This window comes from Triticum urartu, chromosome 2A (assembly GCF_056163025.1).
Source record: "Triticum urartu cultivar PI428250 chromosome 2A, HENAU_Tu73, whole genome shotgun sequence".
NCBI lineage: Eukaryota > Viridiplantae > Streptophyta > Magnoliopsida > Poales > Poaceae > Triticum > Triticum urartu.
In genome coordinates, this window is record NC_141874.1 from 34,598,239 (window position 1) to 34,611,919 (window position 13,681).

General features: G+C 46.5%; 1 protein-coding gene and 1 pseudogene across 2 annotated transcripts; one reads left to right on the plus strand and one right to left on the minus strand.

Annotated features, from left to right (window-relative positions):
• Nucleotides 1-1,083: 1,083 nt before the first annotated feature.
• Nucleotides 1,084-6,450, minus strand: LOC147983285 (UDP-glucosyltransferase UGT13248-like). Of its 2 annotated transcripts, XM_087542878.1 has the most exons (4): nt 5,640-6,334; nt 4,551-4,935; nt 4,113-4,434; nt 1,084-1,249 (listed from the first exon to the last, which is right to left on the minus strand). In XM_087542878.1, the coding sequence occupies exons 1-4, from the start codon at nt 6,324-6,326 to the stop codon at nt 1,099-1,101; spliced, it is 1,545 nt and encodes a 514-aa protein (XP_087399004.1). In that variant the 5' UTR covers nt 6,327-6,334; the 3' UTR covers nt 1,084-1,098. The 2 variants fall into 2 exon arrangements, with proteins under 2 accessions (XP_087399004.1, XP_087399003.1); XM_087542877.1 differs by lacking the exon at nt 1,084-1,249 and having other exon boundaries at nt 3,885-4,434; nt 5,640-6,450.
• On the plus strand, nt 1,261-2,722 carry LOC125535957 (senescence-specific cysteine protease SAG39-like; annotated as a pseudogene).
• Nucleotides 6,451-13,681: the final 7,231 nt, after the last annotated feature.

Consider the following 13,681-nt stretch of genomic DNA (forward strand, 5'->3'; position numbering starts at 1 on the left):
CGATCGAACTGGACCTCATCAGGCAGCATACATTCGTCAAACTCAGCCATCACCACGGCGTTCGTAATGATATGCCATGGCGAGCCGCCCCACACCCAATCTTTGTCCCTCTGATTCTCAAATTCTGCTACAAACACGTTCACGCCCGCTGATCTAAACTTCAAACCACGCGGGTTGCCCCATTACGGCCGAAGCGCATTAGCGATGGTTTGGATGTGTAGATGGTTCCGGTGGAGCACCTTCCCGGCCAACAGCCAGTTCGCCGGCCTCCCCTCGACGCGATCGTCGAGGATCAGAGGAGTAGCCTCCTCCTCGGATATGTCAAGTTCCCCCAAGGCCTCCTCGGGTTTCCTTCTGGTGGCGCAGCCCGCCTAGGGATCGCTCCCCTCCCCCGAGCCCGCGGCGCTAGGTGCAGCCATGAGCCCGGAGCACTAGCCTCTTCCTCTTTCTCTTGCACCGGCAACGAGTCGTTGGGCAAAGTCGACTCCACGTCAAACCCTAATCGCCGCCAGGGGTTTTAGGGTTTGGGGAAATCTTGTAATTACTGTCAGCACCCTGTCTTCTGCTCTCGTAGTCCCATCTACGCCCTATGTTGTACGTAGATCGCTGCGGCCTTGTACCCTTTTCACTCTTTCTTTATATCAATGGAATGATACGCCTCCACGTATTCGTGAAAAGAAAAGTAAAGACCGAACAAGCACAAAGTCCATTTACTCCCTTCCCTAGTGACTAAGAGCAAAATGCAAGCCGGGATGTCAGGAAGGAAATTTCATGGCTGAGAATCCGATGTTGAGAAACTAAGACAACTCTTGTCAAACAGTATATTATTATCAGGCAGGCTATTCATTATCTTAGCACACAATTACTTGATTCTTTTGTACTCTCTTCGTTTTAATTTACTCCGCAAATTAGATTTGTCTGAAGTCAAATTTTATATACTTTCAACAAGTTTGTAGAAAATATTTTAACATATACACCACCAAATGTATATCATTAGATTCATCATTGCATATATTGTCACATCATATAAATTTGTTACTGTAAATGTTCATATTGTTTTACACAAACTTGGTCAAACTTTATAAAGTTTGACTTCATTCAAAACTTGTATTCAGAGTAAATAAAAACGGGGAGTACATACTGCATGTCACGTCCACAGTCTTCTTCAGATGCAGACTCCTGGAGTAAACAAGCAGGTTGTTGTTTCATTAATAAATCTCTTAAATGGCTTCTCGTAAGATGTAGACTCCTGAAAACAAATAGGCAGCAATCACTATCAGATGTGCACTACGCGTACTTCCTAGTCCCTGTGCACTTAAATTTTATAACATCTGGCCGGACACCACACTCCACGGCAACGCACAAGCCCTTTTCCACAAAAAACTTCCTACAAGCACCGTATCTCTATACCTCCTATTTTAACATGTGCATGACATTATATATACCACAAACTTCCATTCAACAAACCAAACCAAAGCAGAGTACACAGTACTAGAAGAAAGGCATTTGGGTGCATAATTGAAGATGGCCATCCACAGGGCTTTGCTCCTTGCCATCCTGGCTTGCATCTGCCTATGCGGAACTGTCATTGCAACTTGTGAGCTGAACAATGAATTATCGATGGTGATGAAGCATGAGAAATGGATGGCGCAGTACGGCCGCGTGTACAAGGACGCCACAGAGAAGACGCGCCGGTTCAAGGTTTTCAAAGCCAGCGTTGAATTCATTGAAAGTTCAATGCCCAGACTCACAAGTTCTGGCTCGGCGTCAACCAATTCGCTGATATCACCAATGATGAGTTCAGGACAAACCAACACAAACAAGGGGTTCAAAGAAAACTCCATGAGAGTTCTTTCTTCAGGATTCAAGTATGAGAATTTGTGTTTTGATGCCCTTCCAGAAACGATGGACTGGAGGGCCAAGGGAGCTGTCACCCCTATCAAGAATCAATGCTAGTGCGGTAAGTCATAACACATTGTGATGGATTGCTTATACATGGTAATATTTTCTAGGATGATACTATAACAACACAATTACTTCTAGGCTATTGCTGGGCATTTTCTGTTGTTGCCGCGACAGAGGGTATTGTAAAACTGAAAACACACAAGTTAATCTCACTGTCGGAGCAAGAGTTGGTTGACTGTGATGTTCATGGTGAAGATCAAGGCTGCGAGGGAGGACTCATGGATGATGCCTTGAAATTTATTATCAAGAACTGAGGACTTACCATGGAGTCCAGCTACCCATATAATGCAACTGATGGGAAGTGCAAGGCTGGATCAAATAGTGCTGCATGGCAAGTGCAAGGCAACCAGCACCGGCTTTGAGGATGTGCCTGCCAATAATGAGGGTGTCCTTGTGATGGCAGTTGCAAACCAACCAGTGTCTGTAGCTGTCGACGAAGACGACATGACATTCCAATTCTACTCTGGTGAGGTGATGACTAGCTCATGCGGCACTGATTTGGACCATGGAATTGCAGCCATTGGATATGGAAAGACTAGTGATGGCACAAGTTATTGGTTAATGAAGAATTCATGGGGCACAACTTGGGGCGAAGATGGGTAATTGAGAATGCAGATGGACATTGCAGACAAGAAGGGCATGTGTGGTCTTGCCACGGAGCCTTCGTACCCCACCAAATAAGAAGATCACCAAATTCCACCCAATCATACATATGCACAGTTCTCAAAACACTAAGGTCCCCAAGTAGAATGCATAGTTCATATGTGTCCGTGTACAATAATGCATCTTATGTCTGTACATTGTTATAGTTTGTAATTTAATACCATGTGTGATACATTGTGTTTTAACAATTGATAGAGAATTATGTAGATATATATTCCATGAAGCTTTCAAATGGCTAAAATATTTCAATGTGTGTGTGATTTCTAAATAGTGTCCTCGGGTATTTATAAGAATGTAATGTCTTAATAGACTAGGAGGCATCCTACTAGTGATTTATATCACGAGAGCATACAACATGCAATATTTCAAAGGAATCAATCCATTCCAACTAGATTATGAGAAAACTCCACTTCCAAGAATAGCGTAACACACGATACCTTATGATGAGGTCATAGGCAAGACGTAGGGAATATGATTATGTTATCTTAAATTATGATGTTCATCTATATTGTATTTTAATCTTTCATGTGTCTTTTTGTGTACATGATCAATTGAAACATCTATGGGTTTTTATTCATATACATTTAGGCATTCAGCTTCAACTCAAAGTTACAGAACTCCTAATTGTGCACCAATAAAAATATGTATCCGATGAAAATTTAGGATGAACAAAGAATCATCTTCTTACATTAATATACTAGTATGCACGCACGTGGACGTCAACATAAGTGTTTTTGGTGATAGAAAAAAGCATTAGGCTATGCTGCAAAAAGGAAATGCAAAATAATACGTTCTATGTCTGAATGCATTGAGGAATATTATTGTTGTAAAAAGAAATATTAGAAGTGTGTAATTCCTATTGATTGGTGACAGAATTGTAAAACACAAAGGAAAATAACCAGCAGGCTAAGATCCATTAATTGTTTAATTTAGATTTCTTCTCTCTCTTGTCCTCTTTCTAGACCGATCCCAAGCCACTCAGCACGTCGCTGCTGAACACAGCATGGCCTGAGCGGCATGCACTTTGTAAAACACAATGGTTCTAAAATACATTGGAAGCAGCTGATAGGTACTGTTCATGAGAATCCCATTGCTTTCAACCGTTAGATTGAGGATATCAACAATCAAGATCGATGCTCTCGACACATTCAAAACTCATACAATATATATTGGTATAGATTATAGGGAACTGTTTTATTGTGTGGAACACTAAGAATACACATAGACTAATAAAGTGAAAGTTGCTATGACAATACTTTTATAGACTCCATATAATTTATTCAAATTGATTCTATAACTTGTAATCAATTGTTCACATATTGTTAGTACATCAGAAATTGAACATCCTTCTAAATGGTCAGAAGACACTCTACTTACAAATTAAAATGTCATTCACTCTAAAAGAATTGTAGCATTGGAGTGAATGCCTAATTTCATAACTTGAAGTAAAAAATGCATTGCTATGACTTCAAGTTGAAGTATACTTCGCAGCAAAGTCAGCAATATGCTTATCTGAGCTTCCTCCTTCCTGCATTGCATCCTTGGCCTTTTGCATCCACTTTGCAGCATTTCTTTTGTACTCATCCTTTCTATCTCCGTCCATCACCTCTCTAATGCACCTCTCGACCTCCATCCTCTTTAGCCATCCGTTATCGCCCTTCCGCACTCGCACACCCATGCCCCACACAGTCTCCACATACTTTGAGATGGTGGGTTGGTCAGCCCAATGTGGGATTCCCACAAGAGGAACACCACTAACAATTGCCTCCAATGTGGAGTTCCATCCGCAGTGGGTAACAAAACAACCTACATGTATGTTCATAAATTTAGATCTAAAGTGTTGTCATTTTTGTTTACTTTGTAAAGCATTTATATATTCTTGTCCATAGAAAGTAAAAGAAATGTAATGTGTGTAACCATACCGATAGCCTTGTGTGACAAAACTTCTAGTTGGGGGCACCACGCAACAATTAATCCACTGTTCTCACATTTCTCCTTGAGTTCTTCAGATAACTTGTGTGCCTCATTGGATCTGACAACCCAAACAAAAGGTTTGCCAGAATTGCATAGTCCACTGCCAAGCTCCTCCAATTGGGTTGCATCGTAGTTAGAGACAGTACCATAGGATACAAGCACAACGGAGGAAATGCTATGCTTGTCTAACCAATCCATACAGGATGCACCCTCACTGAACAAGTTGAAACCATAAGACTTGTTGGATGGTAGGCGATTATCATCAAGATAGTATGATGGCAAAGTTGGACCCATCATATTCGCTCTCCATGTTAACTCCATGTACTCTGCCTCCTGCTCAGTTGGCAAAATTTCAAATATCAAATTCTTTCTGAAATTGACTAAATATAATCAAGCATAGAAACGTCATATTGACAGGACCGTTCGTTCCTACCCGTATGAATCATCACATCATCAATCTGATGTGACATAACAAATAATGGAGCGTCGAACACTTGTATGTTTAGTTGACGTGCTGGTAGCATATATATGAGGCCCTTATGCCACCTCCAATAATTTACACTGGATTTGTCATTTTGCACCACCCTTGCGTTAGAAATGTGGAACAGAAGATTATAGAAACGTAATAGATGTGTCCTCCTTACACACCCTGTCATAGCTCTCTCCATGAGAAATGAAAATTTATGTGTCTACGATGCTTGTGTAGCGCATTACTCCTCTTAAATGAAAAATGAAAAAAGAAATATGCTAATTGATAAAAGCAATGTCTCTTGTTAAGATATTTAGCACTGATAAATGCACTAAAAATACATATAAATTAATACATTTCAAATGTATTAAGGAAGCAATTTTACCATCTAGTTTTCTAGCATCTGAAAATGAAAATACACAACTAAAACTAGAATGCTCTGCTCTCATCAGTGCCGAATGCGTAAGATTAATTCCTAACGACCTCTTTAAGTCACGTGGTCTCTTTCTTGTTGCAAAACATATTAGATAACTAGAGCAGAGCTGACCAGTCTCAAAGTATGGCGTACCTTTGGCTCGATGTCGTGGAAAGAGTTGACGAGCACGTCGTCGGCGTCCTCCAGCCCGTCGAACTGCCCAATCGACGTCTTTGTGAGCACCGGCTGCGACTCCGGTGCGACCGCGAACGGCGGCATGTCCTCCGGCCCAAGCTCCACGCCCAGCGCTCCTCTCGCGAGCAGCGCATGCCCGTCCGTCGCCGGCAGCGCCAGTCGCCCCGCCCAGAGCTCCCCATACACGATGTCCACTGCGCACGGCTGGGAGAAGAAGGCCGCGGTGGCCACGCCGGCCGCCCGCGCCACCCGCAGCGCCCACGCAAGATGAGGGTCGTAAACCAGCACGCGCACTGGCCGCCCAGCGCACGCCTCCGACAGGAGGAGCTCCCACAGCGTCTCGGACCCGACGGCCTCCAGTCGCGGGAAGTACTCCGCGTAGTCGGGGCACGACGCCATGCCACCAGCGTCGAAGCCGTCCGAGATGGCGGCCACGCGGAACGGCGCGCCAGGGGGCGAGGTGGTGGAGAGCACGTACCGGGTGACGACGAGGGTGGGGCGGAGACCGTGGTACGCGAGGCGGCGGCCGAACTGGAGTATCGGGTTTGTGTGGCCCTGCGCCCCCGGGAACGGGAGAAGGAGGACGCTCGGGCCGTCACCTGCTCCATGGCCGAGGATTGAGCCAGTGGTGCCCGTGGTCTCCATGTTGACAGCGTTCATTCATAGTGTTTGCTCAAAGATAAATAGGCATGGAAAGTTGGATGCAGAGTGGCGCGTAAGGTTTCTCTTGGGAATGGTCAAATTTGTTGCCACGCTCCTGTCTGTGTGTCTTGCACTGACGAGTGGAAGGAACCGGGAAGGTGGTGCGGCTGCATTCTCGACCGCATGCGTATAAAAAGTTGTACTAGTTTATTCTCTTTCCAGGATAGAGACGGAGTAATCTAATCTATCGTGTCCACACAAAAACCCAGGGGAGATATGGACATATTTGTTGTTTATTTGTCACGTATTCACGGACCCGGTTCGATGTAACCGAGGTCCACAATTCTAGGTATAAAAATTTGTCCAAAAATGGCTGTAATATGAGTAAAATTATACTGCAATTATTCACTCCATTAATATGCTAATATATGTTAGTCTCCGCAATTATCTTCCTAATCTTTTTCCCTATAATAATCTTTTCCTAATCTTTTTACCTACTAATAAAGCAGTCATTGTTTCTGGTCGTACGTCATTGGCATTTTTGCATAAAAGCCCCCGCGATTTTGGGTATTCAACCCACAGTACAATAATAAGTCAACTCCAACCGTATTGACGAGAGAAAAAACGAAATAACCCACCCGCCCGCCGATGCATCAGTCCTTCCCCACATCAGCAGTCTTTAAATTGACTATTAGTCCCACCTCGCAGCTTTGTATTGAATCCTACAAATTTATATATGTTCGAAAGTAGACAATCAACAAGCCGAATAACAAAGCAGAGATGGCTGATCAAGAGAATAAGAGAGAGATCAGATGAAACGAGCCTCCCTCAAGGCCAATGCATCACCGGCGCGGACTTGCCTCACGGAAGCAGAACAGAGCCGTGGGCGCTAGATGGAGAAGTGGAGGAGTGGCGCTGGGTGGTGGTGGGGAGCCCCTCTCTCTCTGGTGGATGGCTGGGGTGACGGGGGCAGCGGGACCGGTGCGCAGTGGCGCAGAGAGGGTCTCTATCGAGCTGGACTTGGCGCTGGACGTCGCGGGTGATACTCGTGTTCGTCGTCTCCATGCCCAGACGAAGCAGGCAGCGACGAGCCGATGACGGCTCTCGACACGGTCGGAGAAGGCGGGGCGGCGCGGATCTGGTGCTGAACAGCGGCGGGAGCTTGAGCGTCGGGGTCGGAGATCCATGGCGCGGGTGTGATTCTCCCTGTACAGAAAAGATACGGGGGTGAGAGGTGAGGGAGAGATCTAGAGGGAGGGAGTTAGGGAAGGGAATGGAGAGGGGGAAGGTTAGCGGAGCAGCGGGCCGGAGTTGCAGGGGCGGTAGCCGGCCATGGCGCCGGTCGCCGGACTGGACGGGGGGAGGCAAGGAGGGGCTGCAGGCGCCGGGGGTCGAGGGGAGTTCCTTGCTCGGGCACGGTTGGTGCGGGAGGCGGCGTACGGGCGGCGGCGTTGTTGCAGTGCGGCTGGGCTGTGTATGGGCTCCTGGCATGGAGAAGTGGCGCTGGGTGTGATGGATGTGGAAAAGATAAGAATTGAGTGGTGGAAAAGGAATTGTCGGTGGGATTGAGTGCTTGTTGCTACTGCTTTTTTTTAAAACGATGTGATGTTTTTCTTCTGCTTTTATGCGTAGAGCTAGGTGTCGGTCTCTGCTTTTTCTGCGTAGAGCTAGGTGTCGATCTCTGCTAGCATAGTACAATTTACTTGGCTGCTGTTTAAGCCTGCCATATCTTAATCTTAATTATGAATACATTAGTAGTTACAGTACTTAAAAGATGTGTGACTGAAATATTGGAAAGATTTGTTTAAAAAATATTGAAAATAAATACTATTTGTTAAGGGCAAATATATTTCAGGCTCACCTATGGACTACCTGATCATCAATATATTCCTCGAGTCTTGATGTTCCTGATAGATTTGTTTAAAATAATATTGAAAATAAATACTATTTCTTAGGGGAAAAGATATTTCGGGCTCACCTATGGACTACCTGATCATCAATATATTCCTTGAGTCTTGATGTTCCTGATGCCGTTGATGAGATAGAGATGAGGGACGAACAAAGAGTTGAGAGGGTACGGCAACGCTGCATCCTGCTTGAACTGGATCTGGAGGAGGGGTTGTGTCCTATTTCGGCTCTCACGTCGGCGAGAGCACTACTAGGAAAAAGGCTACTAGCAGCACGGGTAAAATGGCTACTAGCAGCGTGGGTACCCGCGCTACTAGTATCGCGCTACAGCTAATAGTTAGTAGTAGTGCGGGTAGACCCACGCTACTACTAACTTTGTTAGTAGTAGCGTGTGTGACACCCGCGCTATTGCTATTACAGAACCGCGCTACTACTAACGTAGTAGTAGCAGCGTGCTTATAATACCAGCGCTACTAGTATCCTAAGTACTAGTAGCGCTCAATTTGTTCCCACGCTACTACTAACTATTTAGGATTTAAAAATAAATAAAATCAACCAATTCCATTTTATGCATACAATTCCAAGAAACAATAGTGATGGAAAAATGTCACTATCACACAGTTGCCATATTCCTTATTCATGATTCTACTATCACACAGTTGCCATATCTGCTACCACACAGTTTCTCATTCTACATGTCCTCACTCGAATAGTAAGAAAAATGAAAAGGAAAAATAGAGCTAATCTGCCATTGGAATGTCCTTATTCCTGAGTAATATTCAATGGAACGGTGCAATTGCACTGCAGTCTCATGGATTCACTATGCCGCTTCAACATCTCATTATCCTGTAGCGATGGAAATGAGCATCAGCAAGGCATATAGATTTTATCAATAAATGGAGAGGAAGCATAATCTCAGATGATACAGGAGACACATGGACTAAGATTCTGATACAATGCGAATATGCACTATAAGTACACATATATTTCAGTTACAAAATGATATTTAGTTAAAAAGTTACAAATAACTGAATGAAACTCAAACTAGATATTTCAGTTACAAAAAATATTTCAGCTTAGGAATGCAGTGTATAAATCAGACTAGATAGATAACACTAAGCTTAAATTTTAAATGCAGTTTAAGTACTAGCACCTACCAACTGAATATAGATTTTCCTTAGTGCATTTGCACTAGGAAACTAATCCTAACGTATCAACATTTTGATCACCATTATATCCCGTTGTGAATCCAAGGAAATCAACAGTTCTATAAGATATGGCTAGAAAACACTGGACATAACAGAAAGTAGCCACTTCTTTGTTGTGTGGAAAATTTCTCAGGATTACTTCACTATGGATTGGGTAAAGAATCAATAAGGACAGCACCCACGGTATAACTCTCACCTTCTTCTGGGTGAAGAAGGTGGCCACCGGCTTGAAGTACTAGGTGACAGGCATTTCTTCAAACATGTTCCAGTGAAAGCCGGGATTTGGCGCCAATTGCCATAGTCGTCATGCGCCTGTCACAAGACAAAAAAAAAGAACTACCTTAAATTGCTATACGTTTGGTTTTCTTCCTCAAACATGAACGAACAAAAAAATGTTTGGCTGAAACAGATAATCAGCTATATGTTTCTTTCCGCTCCTAAATTGCATAAGGAAATCTTCATCTATTATTTTACTCTATGCCTACTAGCTACAACCTGTTGGATAGAAAAACACCTTCCACCATATGACTGTAGCTTGCCTAAATAACCTCAAAGTAGAAAATGCACGCTCGACACTTGTGGTACAAATTGTAAAATCAATGGTTTTGCCCTTAACCATTACTGTCTCTAAACAACACTTTTTATTCAGTACAAAATCTGTGACCTAATTAGAACTTGTTCCAATTAGTTAACATGAAAGAATCTACACTGAAAAGGCATAATCAAAGAGCTGGACTTCAGTATAGGAAGATTAAATTCCCAGTGGGGAGAGGGTGGGCAGACTGCTCATGTTGCTAACAGGCTAACTTGCACGCGACGCTGGCGGCGCCTATGCATAAGCACGGCCACGACGAGACATCGGCGGCCGAGGAGGCACCGACGGCAGGATTAAATGCAAAAGAAATGTTTATAAGGTGCTGATAACTCGTTACCAAGCTACCTGATAGCAAATTAATTCATCTAAGCACCGAGAATAACAAAAAATTAGTACGCTGTTTGGTCCAATTGGTCAAGGCCCAAAATGCAGGTCAAGACCAACTATATCAACACCTATAAGAACCTCTACCTTATGCATGCCTCATATGCGACCTTACCATAATCTACTCCTATGGGTGCCCAATGCTGTAATCTTGAGAAATCACCAACAAAGTTCAGGCAACATAAGGCAAAGAACGGAACAAACCTGCGGGAGCTTGACGGTGGTGGAGGCGGCCATGATGCAGTAGCCGAGGAGCTTGGAGACGAGCGGGAGCAGGCATTCTTTCTCCGGGATCTTGGCGTCCAACAGCGCCGAGAGGACGCAGACGAAGTTCATGCCCAGGATCTCCAGCTTCGTCATCTTCAGATTCGCCAATCTCCAAATCATCCAATACAAAAATCAGAAGAAAACAAGGCAGAGGATGCTTCAGTCAGGAGGGCGAGGGGGGATGAGGGAGGAGGGAGTTTCCACATATCCTCACGTCGATCTGCACCGGCGCCATGGCTTCCTCAGCATGGATGGAGGCCACGGCGAGCGAGGGATTGGACTGGAGGTCGAGGGATGAATCTTTCACCGGAGAGGAGCTGGTTGCCGTCGAACTGGGCGAGCGGGACGGGGACGGTGCGGGGGCGCTTGCCGAAGCAGGCGGTGCAGCGCTTGTGGGCCTGCACGCGGGGGAGGCAGCAGGTGAGGCGGGAGCAGCCCGGGCACCGGTACTTCCACGGCTGCTCCCCGCACTCCTGGCACGGGGCACCCTTCTCCCCGCCGCCGCCGGAGCCGTAGGCAGCGGCGCTGGGGGGCGGGCCCTGCGCGGGCGGCTCCCCCTCCATGGCGGGTTGGGACTTGGGAGAGGAGGAGAGGAGGTGGGAGCAGAGACGGGATTGGGGATCTGGATCAAGCGTTGAGTGTTTTTTTGAGACATGGAGTGGGATGGTTGGTGGGGTGGGAGCAGATGCAGGTGGTAGCGTGGGGTTTATAACCCGCGCTACTACTATCGACTTAGTAGTAGCGTGGGTTTATAACCCACGCTACTACTATGGCTGGTCCCGGAAGGCACGGTGAAAATCACTTAGTAGTAGCGAGGGGTAAAAACCTGCGCTACGCCTATTGGGTTATTAGTAGCGTGGTTTCCTTAAGCTCGCTACTCCTAATTAGCAGTAGCGTTTGTTTTTAAACCGCGCTACTGCTAAGATTCTGTGTATAAGGTTTTCCCTAATAGTGGAGAGAGAGAGAGAGATGTGGTCATGGCTATGCCGATCATGTCCTTAGTCCTTCCGTGCACCACCTCTATGCATGTGGCTACTCCCCTCCGTCATATCATCTCACCCGCAACTCTGCATGTCCTATCCTGATCCTATTCGAGCCCTGATGTTGGTGTCAAGGGAAGCAACCATGTTGGCGCAGTCGGCGTGCTCCTACTGTTGGTGGTCGTCAGTGGCGGAGCTAGACCAGGAAGACTCGAGGGGGGGGGGAGGGGGGCAAAGAGAAAAAACAATTTCTAGGGGGTGCAAAATCTCTATTTTTTCCAATCCATAAATCTCTATAAAGAATTTCTTCACTATTTTTGCCTAGTCTGGGGGGCGACGTCACCTGCAGGGATGCATGTAGCTCCGTCAGTGGTGGTCGTGTATCAACAAAAGAGCATCAAGCATTGTAAACTCTTTACTATCTAATGGTCATCTTATCTTTGAAGTGGTCAACTAAAAATATGAATTCATGATAAGACAAGGAAGATTCTAACAGATTGAGAGATAGAGCTTGATATTTCACCATAATAGATAAACTCTAAAATATCACGCAAACCCTAAAATTTATTTCATACAGTTGCAATGCACATGCTTTTTTTGCTAAAATGTCAACTTTTATTAAAAATAAGGAAATTCCCGCGTTTAACCATATTATCAACATTTATTAAAAATGGATATAAAAATTGATGCACAATGACACATGCAGCAGGTTATGCCCATTTATCCGCCCGGTGCAACACACGGGCATTTATACTAGTAATAATAAAGCAATTACTGTTTCTGATCGTACGTCATCTGCATTTTTGGAAAAAAGTCCCTCTATTTCTTTGAAGTCAACCCGCAGTCCTATTTTCAGTGTGTTCTTGAGATAACATTCCATTTTGGCAAAAAAGCCCCTGACGTCCGGCGTGCGTTTGAGAGCACGGCGGGCACGGGAGTGAGCTCGCGGGCGCGCCTGCGGCAGGCGAGCCTGGCCGGCAAGTCCTCCTGTTGCTTGGCGAGGCCCTTGGCCTTCCTGCGGGCCGAGGCGTTGCGGAACGGGCGGCGGATCTCGGCCGCTCCGTCGTGGATCCGGCGGCAGGCGGATCGAGATGTGAGAGGCGACAACCTCCATGACAGGTCCCTCGAGGACACCAGCGTGGATCTGGTGAAGGACAGATAGAGACGAAGAGGCGACGACCACCATGGCGGGATCTGGGGCAGAGGAGTCAGGGTCTTGTGGCGGCGCTCGCCTGAGCTCCTGGCGCCGGGGAGACGTCGGGAACGGGCGAAGGACGGGGAGGCAGGTCGGAGACAGGCCGGATCTGGCGATTCCCGATGACGAACGGGCGGCGGCGGTCTCCATGCTGCGGGGTCGGCTCGAAGCTCCTGCAACGGGCATGGTAGTCTTCCTGTTGAAGAAAAGAGAGAGAAGAGAGAGACAAGGGAGAGATAGAGAGGGAGAGAGGAGGCGGGGCAACGTCGCAGTGCAGCTGCTGCTCACCTAGGCGACGACGTCGGCAGGGCCGTCGGGGCGTGGGTCAGAGCTGAGGACCTCAGGCATCCATGGCGGCTTCCCTGTAACAGAGAGCAAGAGAGATAGAGGAAGATGAGAGTAAACGGGAGAAACAGAGAAGGGAAGAGGGAGATGACGGGGAAAAGAAGGCAGGGGCGACGGGGCCCTGGTCGGTGGCTTCGGTCATCGGCGAAGAAGGAGCTCGGGGTCGAGGACAAGGTGGCTGCGCTCGGGAGCAGCAGATCGAGCCGTGGCACGACTATGGTGGTGATAGACGGTGTCGCGACGAAGAGGAAAGGATGACTACTAGGAGGAGAAGGAGCAGCAGGGAGGAAGGATAACGCCACAAGTGAAGTCAGAGCGTCGGCAGCATCTGTCAAGGAAGAGCGGCGGCGGAGAGAAAGGGATGGATGGATACTAGGAGGAGGAGGAGGAGGAGGAGGAGCAGAGAACGAGGTGATGCTGTCGCCTCTCGCCTCTCCTAGTGGGCACCTGTGAGTCCATGACTATATGCTGTCAAT

Excerpts from the sequence above, each read along its gene's own strand:
- LOC147983285 (XM_087542878.1), bottom strand. The coding sequence starts at position 6,326 with ATGGAGACCACGGGCACCACTGGCTCAATCCTCGGCCATGGAGCAGGT. Across the intron at positions 4,435-4,550 it reads TTTGTCACACAAGGCTATCG|GTTGTTTTGTTACCCACTGC; the intron begins GTATGGTTACAC and ends ACATACATGTAG. Across the intron at positions 1,250-4,112 it reads ATTGCTGACTTTGCTGCGAA|GAGTCTACATCTTACGAGAA; the intron begins GTATACTTCAAC and ends ATTTGTTTTCAG.